This window comes from Teleopsis dalmanni, chromosome X (assembly GCF_002237135.1).
Source record: "Teleopsis dalmanni isolate 2A chromosome X, ASM223713v2, whole genome shotgun sequence".
NCBI classification, from domain to species: Eukaryota; Metazoa; Arthropoda; class Insecta; order Diptera; family Diopsidae; genus Teleopsis; species Teleopsis dalmanni.
In genome coordinates, this window is record NC_051848.1 from 56,914,413 (window position 1) to 56,932,391 (window position 17,979).

Consider the following 17,979-nt stretch of genomic DNA (forward strand, 5'->3'; position numbering starts at 1 on the left):
AATAAAGAATGTTTTATTAAAAAAGGTCCAATGAACTATGAACCTCATTCCGAGATATTATTATTTCCATACTATATTAGAACCTTAAGGAGTCTACAAAAGTTTTCCACTGGTTTCTATTTTGTGATATTGCTCTCAACTGGTTAAACGGTTTGCCCGTGTCCTGCTGAACTGTCCTTTTCCAGGTTATTGCTGGTCAATCCGATATATCACAAGATATATCAAAGAGGTTGACACCTCTTTTGTTAAAACAAAAAGCAATTTGATCCAATAAAACCAACAAACACTTTAACCCACTATAATCACATTTAAAGAGTGTTTTATTTAAAAAGGTCCAAAGAACTATTCACCTTATTCCGAGATATTATTATTTCCAAACTATATTAGGAGCTTTAACCCAGTAAAGTCACTTTTAAAGAATGTTTTGTTAAAAAAGTTCCAACGAACTATGAACCACATTCCAATATTTCACAAAAATTGTCAACCTCTTTTGTGAAAACAGAAAACAATTGGAAGAGTTTAACTTTTGACCATTAAGTTCCTTACCGCATTGCACAGGACTGCAATATAAGGGCTTTTAGAAATTGAAGCCACTCAGAACTTCAGATTTTCAATAGGGCAATCAAAACAAAACATATACAGACCTTTCTAATTATTATTTTACTTATCTATTGAACCAGTTAATCAGTACTCTTATTAGGTACAAAGTTATCAGTCGAATATTTATTCCAATCTTCTTTACACAATTAGCATTGGGAAAGGTAAGTAAATCAATCTACTATTAATCCCTTTTCAAACCACAAAAGGCGAGCTACTTTTATTACTACGTACAATTCAGAAAGTTGGACTTTCTGCATATTGTTCTTCCAAAGTTAACAGTGTCCGTTTACACATAATCAAAGTTGTTTGAAAATTTCCAAAGTACCCTTCCTCAAATAGATGTTCCATATTTTGATGGGGAATATTCTAAATGGGAAACCTTTAAAAGACTTTATCATATAATGATAAATGTAGCAAAGTAATGGAAAATAATGTATGTACAAAATGCTTAAAACAGGGGCATCTTACTAGGAATTCTAATGCCATTCGTTGTAACAAATGTAATAAAAATCATTATTCCATATTGCATAAAGAACAGATTGGTGTTTATAGGGCTATAGTTAAAGGAAATACCAATGGAATGGAAAAAAAAACAGTTAGAAAAACATGTTCTTTGATCTACTGTACTCCTTGAAATAAAAAAGTAATGTGAATAAATATCTCAATTCGTGAGCAATACTAGATAATGGATTTCAAGTATGTTCAATAATGAAGAGATTATTAAACAAATTAAATGTAAACCCAAATGGAAAGTGTTTAATAATTGAAGATATTGCAGAAAATAAATCTAAAGTAAATAAACGAGTGAATATAACAATTAAAGCCTTTCGTTCTTATTATAGTACCAATATTGGAGTATTAGTTCTTCTAAGAATATTTTCAAATTCACTCTTTCAGAAATTAGTTATGGGACCATTATCCAAAAAAATTAAATTAACTGATCCTGATTTTGATGTACCAAGTAAAATAGATTTATTATTAGCAGCAGAAATATTCTATACTCTTATTAAAAAGGGTAGAATTAATTTGAAAGACCTACATCTTCTTCAAGAAAGTGTTTTTGGGTGGATAGCATGTGGCGCAGCAAAGATAGATAGCAAAGCCACAATTAGGTTATATGAAATTAGTTCGAAATTTATCGAAAAATGATTCTAAATATTATTGACCATATCATTATATTTTATATTCTGACAGCACTACAACAAAAACCAACATGCAAAACTTCAAATAAATTATGTCTTAATGAATTGTTATCTTCAGGACCAAAGCTACAAGATGAATTATTTAATATTTTGCTTAGACTTATTAAACATGGGTGTGTTTTTTAAGCAGATATTAAGAAAATATATAGATGAATTTGGATAGATGAACCAGATCAACAATATCAGTTTATATTTTGACGTTGGAACTCAAATGAACCACTAAAGACTTATGCACTTCAAACGGTTACATATGGAACAACTTGCACTCCTTTCTTAGCAGTAAAGTACCTTCAGAAAGCAATACCTTCAGAAAATTATTGGAATGAGAAAAATAAAAAAACAAATAGAAATATATTATCAGATGTATCAAAATTATTCGATCCATCAGGATTAATCAATCCTGTTATTGTCACAGTAAAAATTATATTGCAACAGCTATGGAAACATTGATTGGGATAAACAAGTGTCATATGATATAAAATTAAAATGGGAGAAAAATTCCGGACAAAATATATGTAATAATCCACAATGAGTAAAGTTGCATGGATTTTCAGATGCCTCCTGAAGGCTTATGGAGCAGAATATCCAACTAACTACCCTATATATTTGAACATTTATATTGCTCCTACAAATAATTAATAACAATTAATCAATAGCTATGAAATTTCTCTCTGACTTCACCTAACATTTACAAATGACATATTAAAAAAACTTCAATCATTCGATTATAGATTGCACAAAAAATTTTTTATATTTGATAGAATTCATACCTATTAAGAATTATAAGATTAATAAAACATTATATACAAATCATATACAAAGTTAATTTTTATATTTCCGTAAGTAAAGTGGCACCTTAGTTTTAAATTTAATTTTTATTCAATACATTGTCTTAACCTTATCATTCTCTCCACGGGACATATTAGAGCATTCAATTTGTTTGTGTGGCACCTACGTCATATCAAAAAAACACCAGACCAAAATTTCACACCATACATAGGCCTTTTGTAAATGTAATGGGCTCTCGACGTAGGGTGTGAAATTCACTGCTCTAATGGCAGCAGTTTTGTTTATTCCTATATTCCCTAAACAAAAAGTAAATATCATAACTGAAGAAAATTCGATGCAAAAAATTATAATACATACGCTGCAGACCTAATCAGAGTTTGTTCTACGCATTACAGCTGTCTCCAATTTTTGTATAAACTCTCTGTTATAAAAATGAAGACCTAGGCCGTGTGCGAGTTCGAGTAAATTGATGTAAAGTACATTGAAATTTCCTAAGGATTTTATGTACTGCAGTTTTTGCAATTTTCACAATGGTAACACCTAATTGACTTAATTTTTATCTAATTTACCCTACTCGAAATTCTGGTAAATACCAACATTCGCTGCTATACCGACTTAATTTACTATTTCTCTCAATTTACCATCAATTTACTCGAACACGCACACCGCCGTAATATTTATTATGTTAACTAATATTATTCGAGCTGTTTGATGCTTTCAACATTCTGATGTTTGAACATGTATGATCGAATATCAGAACATTCTTGTGCGTTTGATATTTGTATAAAACAAAATAAAGTTAAATCAAAGCAAAGCCGATCATCTGTTCGAGAAGATCAGCTGTCCGAAGATCAAACATCTTTATTTCTATATATTTTCTCATACATATTTACATAAGTTCAGTACAAAAAATCCCTAGAAAATTTCAATTTACTTTACCTCAATTTACTCAAAATCGCACACGGCCTACAATAGGGTTTTTAACTCTCTCTTGCAAACTTATTGCAAGGTGCACGAAATGCACAGATTGCGCGAGTTTGTAATGGACAACAACAAACTACATACAAAAAATCCTTAGGAAATTTCAATTTACTTTACCTCAATTTACTCGAACTCGCATACGGCCTACAATTAACCCTATCTCTCTCTTGCAAACTTATTGCAAGGAGCACGAAATGCACAGATTGCGCAAGCTTATAATGAACAACAACAAATTACATGCACAAAGTTCCTTGTAATTGCTTACAATCTTGCTATACCAAAACCCATGTACATATGCTTGCAACGAAATAAAAAAGAAGGAAAAAACAGCTGTTTTGACATTTCTTGCTTCTCATGTGGATTATGCAAAAACAGCTGTTTTATTTTGATGTTCTCGCACTCTTGCAATTTTAGTGTAGCATTCGTGCACCTTACAATGACTATGCAAGACAGAGTGAATATCCCTAATATATTTACAAGTTTTCGTGTAAATTTATGAACCGAATAACTATTTGTTAACCTGACAACACTAAATGATTTTATTTTGATGTCGTAATTCTGCAACAGGGATGTTCTCGCACTCTTGCAATTTTAGTGTAGCATTCGTGCACCTTGCAATGACTATGTAAGACAGAGTGAATACCCCTAATATATTTACAAGTTTTCGTGTAAATTTATGAACCGAATAACTATTTGTTAAGCTGACAACACTAAATGATTCTCTTTTCTTTCTATGGAGGTACTTTTCTACAGACATCACAGTCGGTAGCAATACTGCAGTTGTAAATTATTTAAAATGATTTTTAACATGCGCAAGTTGACCTAGGCTTATGTGAGAATTTTGGATTTTTTTTTTGTCGCATGTTTACCACATACTAAAAAAAAAGCTTAAAAACATAAAAACGAATATTTACGCTTTTACAACTATTAAAGATCTGTTGAGGAAAATGCGGGTTTTGCGAATTGCCATAAAATTTGCCTTAAGTTTCAATTTAACTGCCATGTTGACACTGCAATTCGATACGCTTACAACTGACCTATATTCCGAAGCCATTACAAAGACCCAACGATATACAACGATATGTAATAATCTAAATCCATATCCAAAGACACAAAATGACATAAGAAAAACACGTAACCCAAGAGGAATCCAATGGACACATGTACATCTGCGCACCTGTACCAGCATTTGCTCGTAGTCTGCGAATCTTAGTTTGCCCTGCACTCAACCTAAATACTTTCCGACCGATTCGCTGCCTTGCATTGTAATTAAAACAGCAAAGTAAGTATCTTTTTAAATGTTTCATTTTTAACTTGAAGTATTTATTTTTTTGTTTGATTGTTTTTATGTGGTTACATGGAAATAAATTTAGTTTCGAACAGTTTCCCACTGTGGGAAAATAACTCGCTGCAAAGTTATTAAGCGTAAAAAAATAGATAAGTCGGTTTACTCGCGCTCCGTACTGTACTGCAACACAGAACTCAAGAGAATATTTAAATTGCAATTAAAGGGAAAAGCTATTTTAAAATTATTAATATAATTGAATTATTCACTGAATACATTATAATAATATTATTAACTATATTACGAATTTAAATTATTATAACGAGTATTAAATGTGAACTTTGCTTCAAACTGGTCAATGAGTAAAACAAAAGTATTGCTTTTAAACAGCATTTTTTACAAATACTACCAGATTTTTGTAAAGCTTCTCGAGTTAATTTAAAAATTTTTTTCACATGAATTATTGTATATTAATTTAACAATAATACACGACACACTGTGGAGTCTTCTAAAATTTCTTTTTATATTTTATTATAAGTCTTAAATCGAGCAGCTTGCAACTTCCGAGCACTGAAGGTAATCGATTCAAGTGTATTATTCAAATATATCCAAATGCTAGAGCATCGTAATACTCATACACTTTGATACTAAATTATTTAATACAGCTGATTATTCATCCAATTTTATTTTCTAAGTCATAACCTTTTGATTGATATCATATATAGTGAGCGCAATTTACTTAGACGCACTTAATATTTTTTCAAAAACGATACAACGAACTCGAATATAAATGTTTTTTTTGTTGAAAAAGAAAAAGCAGTGCTTGATAGTAAAAAACAAAAAAGAAATATATTTCATATCAGTCATTCTTCTTACATATGTACAAAAACACAAAAATAAGGCAAAATAAACGCGCAATTTTCTTAGGCGCACTATGTTTAAACAAAACAAATCAAAGAGTTTACACAGTTTTGACAATGCTTAATACTTTGTAATTCCTCCGTTTTGGTTTATAACTGAAAAAATTCGATTTGGCATCGAATCTATCAATTTTTTGATAATCACATCGTCGATTTTGTCCCAAGCCTCTTGGATTGATGCTTTGAGCTCACTCACTGTGGAATAATGACGTCCGTTGGCATAGACCTTCCGTGAAATTATTCCCCATAGGTTCTCAATGGGTTTTAGGTCAGGACTCCTTACTGGCCAATTCATTACCGTTATCTGCTTCGACGAGAAGTAAGACTTTGAAAGCTTGGACACATGAATGGCGGCGTTATCCTGCTGGAAAATTAGATCCCGATCGGCGTGTTCCTCCAGAAACTTTATAAGAACGTCATCCAGCATTTCAGTGTACTTCTCTGAGTTCATTCTTGTATTTATGAAGCACAAAGTAAGTTTTCCATGGAGTGAAAAGCCACCCCATATCATGACAAATCCGCCTCCAAAGTTTCTACTCATTCTTATGGGATTGTTTTGGCGAAGATCATGCCAGTAAGAGCTGAAACCGTCTAGCCCGTCCAAGTTAAATTTTTTCTCGTCCAAAAAAATAACCGAGTGCCATTCTTTGATCCAATGCATATGATTTTTAGCAAAAACAATGCGATTCTTCTTGTGCATTTCTTTCAGAGGGGGCCGTTTCATTATTTTCTTCCATTTTATGTGACCATCTGCATGTAAAATTTGCAGCACTCTTCTTTTTTTAATTGGTAGCTGCAATTTTGATGCGATTTGAGCTGCACTGAGCCGATTTTTTGTTGCTTCTTCCTTTATTTGGGTTTTGAGTCGCCGATTTATCTTTGCATTTCGCTTGTTATTCGTAGGGGCTTTACCATATTCCTCACCCAAACGTAAAAAATTTCTTACAACGTGTTCCGATCGGTTTATGTGGCCTGCAATTTTCCTCTTTGAGAATCCATTTTGATGTAAACACCCTATTTTGGCTTTTTCTTCAGCGCTTAGAAATTTTCCCTTTGCCATTCGACTTGCGCAAATGCGGAGCCTATTTCGTAAAGAATTTGTATGGTTTTTGCTTTTAGAATATTAGCTCAAATATTAATGTGTTATGAAATACAAACCTTCTTACAGAACAATCAAATAAACTAGTCCGAACTACCGAAACAAATATATGCGTCTATAAAAATTGCGCACTTACTTAGCTTCTTTTTTATGAAATTCATCATTATAACTTTGCAAAATAAAAATCACATTCCTTTTATGTTTGTTTAGGTTTAGTAATGGAAAAGAAAAAACAATAATGAAAAAATATCAATAGCTTTGCTCTTTAACAAAAATAAAAGCATTTTTTTTGTGTGCGTCTAAGTAAATTACGCTCACTGTAGTTATCAGAGATTTCCTATTCAAGCGATAGAGTGATCATATCAGTAATCCATTTCTTTATTGTCGTTCCGGCTATATACAAGTGCTTTGGTTAGTATCACTTTGAAAAGAAATAGTAAAAAGTGACAAAAAACCTGAAACTTGAAGATTGAAGATTGAAAGTTTCCGCAGCCTTGGCTACTTGTGGAAAAACACGAATAATCATCGCTTCTAATATAACAGGCATGAGTTCTAAGCCTGGTATATATATAATTTTATAAACTACTTAAAAAGAAATTCAAATGTTACCTAAAACCACTGATAAGGAGTACTTGACAAAACTCAACCAAATTTGAATAAATTAACTTAAATTTTTGTGCTTGTCTTTTCTTTGCTTTTAGAAGCCTTGTAAGAAGCGCAGCTTTCTAAGCAAAATTTATTAACTTAAAAAAAAAATTTTTGCTAACGTTTTTGGCCCTTAAAAATGTAAATGACTTTAAATTTATTAAGTAACTTAAGTATAACACAAGTAATGTGTTTAATGTTAAAAACTGGACTCTTATATATCTTTCTCAATTCAATTAAAATGTTTCACTATCTAGGTTCTTTTAGTTTTCGACTACAGTCCCTGAACTTTATGGAAAATACTGTAAATCATCTGAAGTATAAAATGATGTCCACAGAAGCCACTTATCTAAATTTTTAAAAGTAAGCATTTTTCCTATATAGCAGAAAATCCTCCAAAGTTAAATTTTTATGAAGTCACGTTTCTACGATTTTAATGGAATTGTTTAATTTATCTAACAAATTTTAAATAAAATATATTTATCCTTTATAGTTAGTTAGTTTTTTAGTTAGTTAGTTAGTTAGTTCTTCTTTATTAATAATTTAAAAAACATACAATCATTATCCATACTTTATATATTTTTTTACTTAAAGCTATGACTAATGTCGTCAGCTTTACCTAGCGATTGCCTATTTTTCTAATCCCTCTAATCTTGTAGTGAGTTTGATGTTATAATTAGTATATATTGTTGGTGTGCATACATAAGTGCGGTTAAAAGATCTCATCTATAATTTGTTGCCTATATTTTATCGCTTGATTAAGATATGCGCATAAATTTAGCCAGTTCATTCCATTAAGGATACCATGCAATTCTGTTTGGCTCAAAGTCGTTTTCCCAAAATACTTGTATCTTATTTCCTTTAAAATTGGGCAAATTGCGAGAAAGTGTTTAACGTTTTCCGTTTCCTGTTTATTACATAGGCTGCAAACAGATAGTGCACCACTTACGTAGGGTAAATAATTGAGTTTGATGAGTTCAGTACGAGATTTGAAAATTGAACGAATATTTTCCACAGTATATTTATCATTAAAATAATTCATTTTCCCCAGATTGTAAGTTAGTTCTCTGTATGTTTGTCTAGAGTAGCTTGTTTTGGCCTTATAAACAAATCGGTCTCTATCACTTTGATCCTGTTTTAGAAGAATGCGCTGCTGCCAGTCAATCCAACCATTCATGTCCTCTAAATTCAAATTTTCTTCATGTTCCTCGGCTAAATTTAACCATGCCGCAAAATACGAACTCCTTCTACCTAAAAAGTATGTCGCAAGCCGTTTGGTAAGCCTGTTATCTGTGTGTTTCATAACAGCGTTAATATATTGAAAGTGGGATTTTAAAGTGCCGATATGTAGTGTTGATAAGCCCGTTTCCAGGTAAATTGCGTAGTCTCGCGTGTTGACAGGTAGACGAAAAATACGTTTGATAAAATAAGTCAGCAGTTTTTCCACCTCATTATATTTTTCAAAACCCCAAACTTGGGAAGCATAATTCATAATTGAGTTGACAGCAACTTGGAAAACTTTGTATTTAACTGAAAGAGCTACCATATCATTTCCTAATGCTAAAGTTTTGATTCTTTTAGCCTTTTATTAATGTGTGTTTCGAATGTTGCATTATATGTTATCCAAACGCCTAAATACTTGTATGTCTTAACTACTTCCAATAATTTACCGTTAATGTACCACTTTTCATCGCATGCAAGACGCCTTGCATATTTTTTAAATATTATTATTTTTGACTTTGCTATGTTGACTTCTAAATTCCAGGTATTTATCCTTTATATTAAACACAGAGAGGATTGCTCCATATGACATGTATAATACCTCAGGCTGGAGTTTTTCCAAAACACCCGAACAGTCAATATATATTAAATAAATCTATTTTATAAAGATCGACAGTCTAGTAGAGCAATTTATTTTTTATATAGATGTTTTGAAAAAAGTGTTATTAGGAATGTCATAATAGCTTTATTATAGCATTAAAATATTTTACAACAAAATGATTAATTTTGTTACGCATTTTTAAATAATGTTTGAGTAATAGTTAAAATATACGATTTTATTTTATTATAATTAATTATATTATAATATTTGGCGTACAAGGAGCAAACACAGAAGAAGAAGCCTGATAAAGTGAACCGATCAAGCAATGACAATCCATATGTCTATCTGATCGTTTGTCAGGGACAGGCACCCTGACAAACGATCTGTGTTGATTTTTGCATTTTTTGAGAATTAAGGATGTGAGTAAATGTAAGGTCGACCGAGCTGCTAAAAATTAAATATGAAAAAAATTTTAATTTTAAGATTTAAAAGAATAGTTTTGAAATAAAAATCGGCAACCTTAAAAGTTAACTTTCAATTGGTTAAACTTGTGTATCCAAATGTAGCTGTAGTTTAGTAGTTTTTAGTGACAAAAAACTTGGTACTTGAGAATTGAAACTTTCAGAATTCTGCGCCTGGTAATAGTAGCCCAGGCTTATAGCAGGACTATAAACTGATTAAAAAATGCAAATATTTCCTAAAACCACTGATGATGAATATGTGATAATACTCGAAACAGCGTTGTAGAGTAAGCCAAATTTCAATAAATTAACAAACAATTTTTGTTGATGTCTTTTCATTTCTATTCAAACCCTTTTAACTTTTAAAAAGTTTCTTTTCGTCATAATACGCGTCAGTTTCGACACAAGAAATTAAAATTTTATTTAATTTAGTTTAATTTAATTTAATTTAATTTATTTTAATATAATTTAATATAATGTAAATTAATATTATTTATTATAATTTAATATAGTTTAATATAATTTAATTTAATTTAATTTAATTTCATTTCATTTCATTTCGTTTGATTTAATTTAATTTAATTTAATTTAATTTAATTTAATTTAATTTAATTTAATTTAATTTAATTTAATTTAATTTAATTTATTTTAATTTATTTTTAAATAATTTAATATAATTTAATATAATTTAATATAATATAATATAATATAAATTAATATTATTTAATATAATTTAATATAGTTTAATATAATTTAATATAATTTAATTTAATTTAATTTATTATAATACAATATATTATAATTTATTTTAACTTAATTTAATAATAGAAAAATAATTTAAATTATATTAAAACTTCGTTTTAAATATAACTATTTGTTGAGAAAGTATACCATAGAAGATTTATGTTTACCTGATGAAGGGACACAACATAGCTTAAAGTCTCTGTGCTAGATGCGGTCATAATATAACTATTAATAATAGTTAATAATTGGTCATTATAATATGACTATTAGTATTATAATATCTGTTTTTTTTCTGAGAATAATTTTATATCGCCTTCAAACATTTACCAGAAATTTCTTTAAATGTGGATGTTATTGTCAAAGTGTATTGTTGTATTGACCTTTTAGATTCAAGGAGAAAACTTTACGAATATTTTATATATAGAGTAAATATAAAATATAAAATAATTACATTTTCGGCATATTAAGTGAACATTTTTGAAACATCGAAACCTTCTTATCATGAACTGCTGATGACCCCAAAGTCTTCTTCAAAAGCAGTAATGTTTTATAGTTAATGATTTAATCGAATAATATTTAAATTTAAATGACTAAGATGTTGTTCCGAGAAAATAAAGCTTTTCTTATCCATCGCATAGATCTGTAAACGATTTTATAATTGAAATTATTTTGTGTACAATTTTGAATCTATTTGAAACACGTAATTTTCGTTAGTATTTCCCAACATTACGAATTATTCACTCTCAGTAATTGCATTTCGGACTTAACTAAAATAATTAAAATATTTGAAAATTACACTGTTAAATGTAAATGCTATTATTGAAATCTTCAATACAATTTAGCCTGGCGTGACAGGCTAAGTACAGTATTCGACCGTCTGACAAACCGCCTGTCAGTGCGTCAATCAGTTTCTTAGTCCAGTTCAGTTGTTCTCCCGCGGAGTCGTTAGATACGCTGCCCGTATGAAACACGATTTGATCATTTATTTGTGTTTTCAACTGAACTACAATGAAAATTTCAATTACTTAACTCATTTTTCGCTGCGAATATTAATCACACCACTAAACATTAACAAAATGAACAGAATAAATAATAATAATAGCAATAATAAATACATTATACGAATTACAGAATGTAGCCATGATGAGGATGTCTCATGCAAGTACTCATTCTCTCAGCCGCCCTACTCATAGTTCGACTGGTCTTGTTTAAAATCTTAATGAACTGCGAATCCAGGTACGGATGTTAATTTGGATGTGGACAGACGATATTCATAACTTGGTATCATTAATTACAGTGCTTTAGTGCGGTTGTTGAATAATCAAATTAGTTTCGAAAAATCACCTTTTTGTGTTGGTGTATATACTTGTCAGAATTAATGAATCAATGACACACCCATCAGCTCACTTAAAGTGATCTTTATGAGATACTTTGATTTATTTAAGCAGGTGCTCTACTGTCGTACTGCAATTGGGTTAGGTAATAAATTTTTTTAAAATATTGTACATAATTAATATATCACACTCGCCCCATAAAGAATTACGTATCTAAAATAAAAAATATAGGTTAACATGTCAGTAACATAATTACTTACTAATTATTCCACTCTAGCGTAACCTTCACTTAAAATATTTTAGTGTATTTTACTTAATAAATAAATTAAGTCAACTCTAAATCACTTAAGCAATCGTATGTGAATAATAACATAAATTATTTTTAAAAATTAAAATACGGAAATGTATTTTTATTTGTTATTGGAAGAGTAACCACGACTTACTTTGTATGTCTGAGCTAATTTTGGAAGACTACTGAGGCTTAAGAAAAGGTATAAGCATTCAAATATTTGTACGTATAACTATTCACTATCGAGAAGTCAGAAACCATGTCATTAAACAATATGTCATAATAATACACATTATAATATTTGAAATAATAATAGATAGTCTGTCAAGTAATTCTTTACAATTCAAAAAATTACTAAAGAACACATTTGAAATATTATTAACACTTTTTCCATTTTTTAATACCTTATATTGTTTTATACCAAAAGACCGTTAACATAGGAGACGTTCAGTGGTACAAGAAATGTATAAATCATTTAAATGGATTAAGATTTTATTTTATACCTATTAAAATTTATCAATCACTCTCCTTTTCTTATCCTCTTCTCCCATTGGAACATAGGGGCACCATCATCCTTTTGTATCAGATTCTGTTACTTTAGTCTCGGCAGATATCATTCCAGGAATAATTGGCTTCTCTTCTCAATCACAAACAGTTTGAAAATCATCAACCACTATTAATTAAGTAGTTTAATTTGTCTAAAAGAATTAATCTGAAAAATGACTGTGCTTAGTCAGTCGCAGTTCCATTGAGATCCAATGGTTCCATAAAAATACTATATCTATTAGTGAATCCTTTCAATGTTAATGAAATATTTTACTAAATAAGCTTTAAATTGTCATCTACTATGTTACGCCACATGTAAATCCGATGTATGTGATGCACTTACTTTATGTAACATACTTACTCTTAATATTTGAGCAAATTTGTTTGTCTTTTCGCATTTGAATTGATATTTTATGTATTATCGAAGGGAGAATATATAATTTTGATTTTAAATTCTCAGAAGAAGTGGTCCCGAAATCTACACAATCCTAAAAACTGTGTACGTGAATGAATGCATATTTCATCCGCAAGTTTTCCGTTAATCCAATTCCGTTGGCTGATTCGGGACAGAGAACTTTGTAAATGATAATCTAACATTACTGACAGAAACTACTAGCAGTGAACAAAATATCAAAAAGGTATGAAAAATTCATCAAAGAGACTCATAGAGAGCAATGCACAATCCACTGAATTTTGATCGAAGATTTGTACAAGCGATATAGACAATTAAATATAATTCCGGTAAACGATAAATGTGCATTATGCGAGTGCTCTGATGAACACCTAAATATACTCCTGACTTCTACTTTGCAAAGATATGTTAAAAATATTTTGAAGGGATGCAGTTACAGTTAAACATGTCAGTCACTATAACTGGTGATGGTGCTGAGCTATGGTCTTCCAATAGAATCCAAGAACAAAATGTTAAAGTCAAAAACTTTGAAATAAAAACAGACAACTACAAAAATAAGTTTCAAACCATTATAATTATGTTTCCAAATAAAACTGTAGTTTATAAGCGCGTTTTGATTTAAAGCACGATAAGTGCTTGGCTAGTATCACTTACAAATAAAGACACAAAAAATTTGGAACTTAAGCATTGAAAGTTTGAGCAGTCTTGGCTATTTGTGAGAAAACACGATTATTTATCCTCTCTAATTTGACAGGCAGGAGTTCTAAGCCTGGCACTTGCAGTCCAAACAAATTATATACGGATTATAAGCTAATTAAAAAGAAATTCGAACATTTCCTAAGACCACTGATAATGAGTACTTGACAGCACTCGAAACAGCGTTGTATAGTCAGCCAAATTTCAACAAATAAGTTAAAAAACTTTAGTTGTTTTTTCTTCACTATTGTTTAAACCCTTCTAACAGAGAAAATAACACTCTTAGAAGAACAAACAATGTTAACAATTTACTACGATTCAAATGAAAGGTTTGACAATGAATTCGTCCTAAAAGATCACAGAAGACGGTGAACGCAGAATAAACTCCAGAAGTCCTACAATAATTGTAAACCAAAATTCAAATATTTCGAGCTGAAAATTGATATCTAAGCAATTGGTTTTCATTGGCTGACTATTAATAATTAATATGAATTAATTAATAGTATCATAATGATGGTAATTATGAGTATCAAATATGACAGAGCCTTTTAAGATATATATTTGCTATTAAACTGATTTTTAACGTCCGTTTTGACGAAACTTAATTCTAAATATAAATTATTGTTTCCAAAAGAGTGGTTTTTATTTGACAATAATGAAATTACAACAACAAAAATTTTTTTTTTTTATTTTTAATGAATTGAATTTTAGGGTGACCATACAGCTATATTAAATAGTGCCAAATACCCATCATCAGTGATCTTAGAAATGTTTCTTGTATTAAATTATCCGTAAATAATATTTTGAAACTAGTAACAAGGGCTGAACTCTTACCCTGCCAAATTTGGTGCTGAGAGTCAATGTTCATTAGCCAACTGCCCCAAAATCATACTTGACTTGTATGTTCAAACTAAGATCGGCAAATCATTTATTTTAAAACGTATGTAAGTGCCAATAGATGGCCTAATTGAAAATATATATTTTAGAAAATCCTCTCATATAAATAAAGCTTATCTATCGTATAAATGAAAAAATTATTCCCTCGTACTTTTGCAAATGAATTCTAAAAAACAATTTACAAAAGCAGTTTAGGATTTTAGCAATATTGATTAGCTTTTTATTTTCTCAAAATATGTAAAGGATGGTGTAATTTATTGACTTATAATAGTTTCAATGATCACAATATTGCGTATAGAATATTACAAAGAAATTTTGGTCTTACTTTCTATCTGGAATTTTCACATTTCAGAAACATTTTCTTCAAATAAATGTGGGAAATCTTCTTGTAGTTTCATTATCAGATTCTTAATACTAATATCTTCATGATGTTTGAGAACTTCAATCTTCTCTAAACCCTTGCATTCTCGTAGTGCCAACTCAGTGCATTCACTAGCTATTTTCAAGATATTATATATGGAAGTCAAAGCACAGTAAACATCCTTACTTGAAGTCTGTGTAATTGATTGACACAAGAGTGGAATAACATTTTCATCAATAAGTTTCACAATATCAGACTTTTTACCATAAACACTTATATTTTTTATCACTTTAATTACTATATATTGTATGGTTCTATTGCTGTTGTCAAACTCATGTATTATCAAAGGAACTAAACCGTTGTGAACGACTCTATGTACTAATCCATTATTAACTACAGTCAAAGAATGTAGAACCTCCAAACAATATCTTCGAATATTTTCATCAGTATGTGTAAGCAAGTTGAGAACATTGTTTAGTGGAATACGGAGAGCGTAAGGATTATTTTTGATATAAACGTTTGTGCTAATATCAACAAAAAGTCTCAAGGCATCTTTTTTTACATCATCGTCTTTATGTACAATTAAAGTGCTTAATGTATTTAATATGCCCGTTTGAAGTAGTAGAGAAATTGTTTTTGGATGTTTAACCAGACCCCGCAACCCTTTTAGGATCCACTTCATGTGAGCTTTGTCAACTACGGTCAATAATACTTGAAACAAATGCAATAAATCTTTTCCTGTTTTATCAGATAACTCTACACTGTGATGATATGTATAGTATAGCATTAATGCAATCACGTGTATATGCCGTCTTTTTATGTGACTACTTCTAATAACTACCAAAAGTGTCTCAAATATTTCTTGTTTAACAAGGTAAAGTACGGACATTTGACCGAGTATCAAAGCCTCCTGCAATTTTTGGAAGACAAGATCATACGTGTTGGACTCAATGTTGCAAATTTCATTTATATCTACAAAGGAGTCATCTTCAGTTTTAAGTAGATTTGGCCCCTTAATGGTTCTTGCTGATATACGCAAAATTGCCAAAATACTTTTAATACGTATATCGACTTCTTGATGGTTCAGAGACTCAACTAACTTAGGTATTATATTTTCCATTCCTGGGACGACTCTTGAAATACTGGTCATTAGTTTACCCATCATTTGAATTGCCCGAGGTTTTGATTCTTTTATGTTGAAGTCCAGTAGTGAAGACATAAGAGTTGTCTCTCGAATAGCCTCATCCAGAGAAGACTTCAAAATTAAAAATATTAATAAGTGGTTATTTAAATGAATTTATTGATATGTTATATTTAAATTTACCTTTATTGATGTATCTGGATCATTCATTTTGTACCTAATAGTTGCGAAAAAAATTAAAAGTACACCTGAATTGAATTACATATAGGTATGATTAGAAATTTGGATTTTCATTGCATAAAATCATAATCTTGTATCCTTTTTTGTTAACAAGAAGTTTTAATGCAATACGGATCCAAAATATAATAAAAATTATTTCAACTGACACTATAAGTTTTTTATTTAGAAACTGGCAGTTTGAATGAAAACTGATCGAATGATTGATTAAACTTAGGAGTTGAATTCTTTTATTCATATCTAGCTATTAAGGCAGTTTAAAATTCAATTTTGGATTGATCATATTTTTAGTGAAATCGAACCATGAAGTCAGACTGAGCTTAATCTAAGTTAATTTTAGATTTCTGTTTGAAAAATGATTTTGGAACTTTATATAGCTGTAAATACCATACATAGTTATATAGTGTCAGCACATCCTCAGTATCCTCAGCTTGAAAACTTTATATAGTTTTATATAGAGTTTGTTTCAAGGTTAGGATTCAATTTAAGATCAGCTGAAGATCATTTTTTTCTATTACTGTGCTGTAATACATCCAGAACTCCTTTCAGATAGATAAATTGTGAACAAAAAATATTATATGCGAGTCATAGCCCATATATGGATGTGAGGATATCATTTAACAGCCAAACTTGTGGAAAACGAAGGCCATTGTTATAGATATTAGAAAAACTTAATGAATGAGTATACAATAACTTGACATGACCACATGTGTATACCTCACATCAATATTTTATTTATTATTATTATAATTCCAAATCATTAAAAATGTGTCATTTTTAGCAGTGCCAAAGATGAAACCAATGAAAAGACTTTTGATTAAAAAATAGCTTCATTTTAAAATTTAATTTTCTTAAATGTTTGTGAGCAAAAAAGATAATAATTTCAATAAATTTTTCAAAAAAAAATTTTCTTTATTCTTAACTTATGCAAAAGTATCTTTAAAATATAATTTCTCAAGCGGTCTCTAAAATTTAAAACGCCCACTTATATTAAACATATGCATATTCAGTACTTTGCCATTAACCGTCTGTCCGTCCCAATTATAACTACTCCATTTGACATAATATAGACCAGATATCATTCATCATTACATGTGAGTCATATTATACATTTGATATTATACTTTGTTTAGTGATCCGTATTAAATCACAGGTTCCGTGTTTATACTTCGCTACTTTCTGATCAGGCTTCGCAGTTTCAAATTCTTTTTCTCTCTTCTATTGAAGACTTCCATTAGAATTTTCATTATCACTTTTATAATATAAGTTTACAAGTGAAGGTAAAAGAGAATATTTCAGAGATCATAACAATTTCTGCAGAAGTCTCTTCAGTAAGCACTCAATCTAGTCGCATGTATACCTATCAAACATACTCACTGTCTTTAATGACAGTCGTATATACGTTGAAAGTATTACTTATTAAACTTACTAAAAATATCTAGAGATGTCTTGCTATATTAAGGAAGAATATAGGAACTCTCATCTATGACTTTACTGTGGTTTGCGAAATCATAGTAC

At 29.9% G+C, this 17,979-nt stretch overlaps 1 protein-coding gene across 1 annotated transcript; it reads right to left on the reverse strand.

Moving 5' to 3' along the window:
- Positions 1–14,970: 14,970 nt before the first annotated feature.
- On the reverse strand, positions 14,971–16,568 carry LOC119662565. Its single transcript, XM_038072206.1, has 2 exons — positions 16,408–16,568; positions 14,971–16,338 (listed from the first exon to the last, which is right to left on the reverse strand). The coding sequence occupies exons 1-2, from the start codon at positions 16,432–16,434 to the stop codon at positions 15,064–15,066; spliced, it is 1,302 nt and encodes a 433-aa protein (XP_037928134.1). The 5' UTR covers positions 16,435–16,568; the 3' UTR covers positions 14,971–15,063.
- Positions 16,569–17,979: the final 1,411 nt, after the last annotated feature.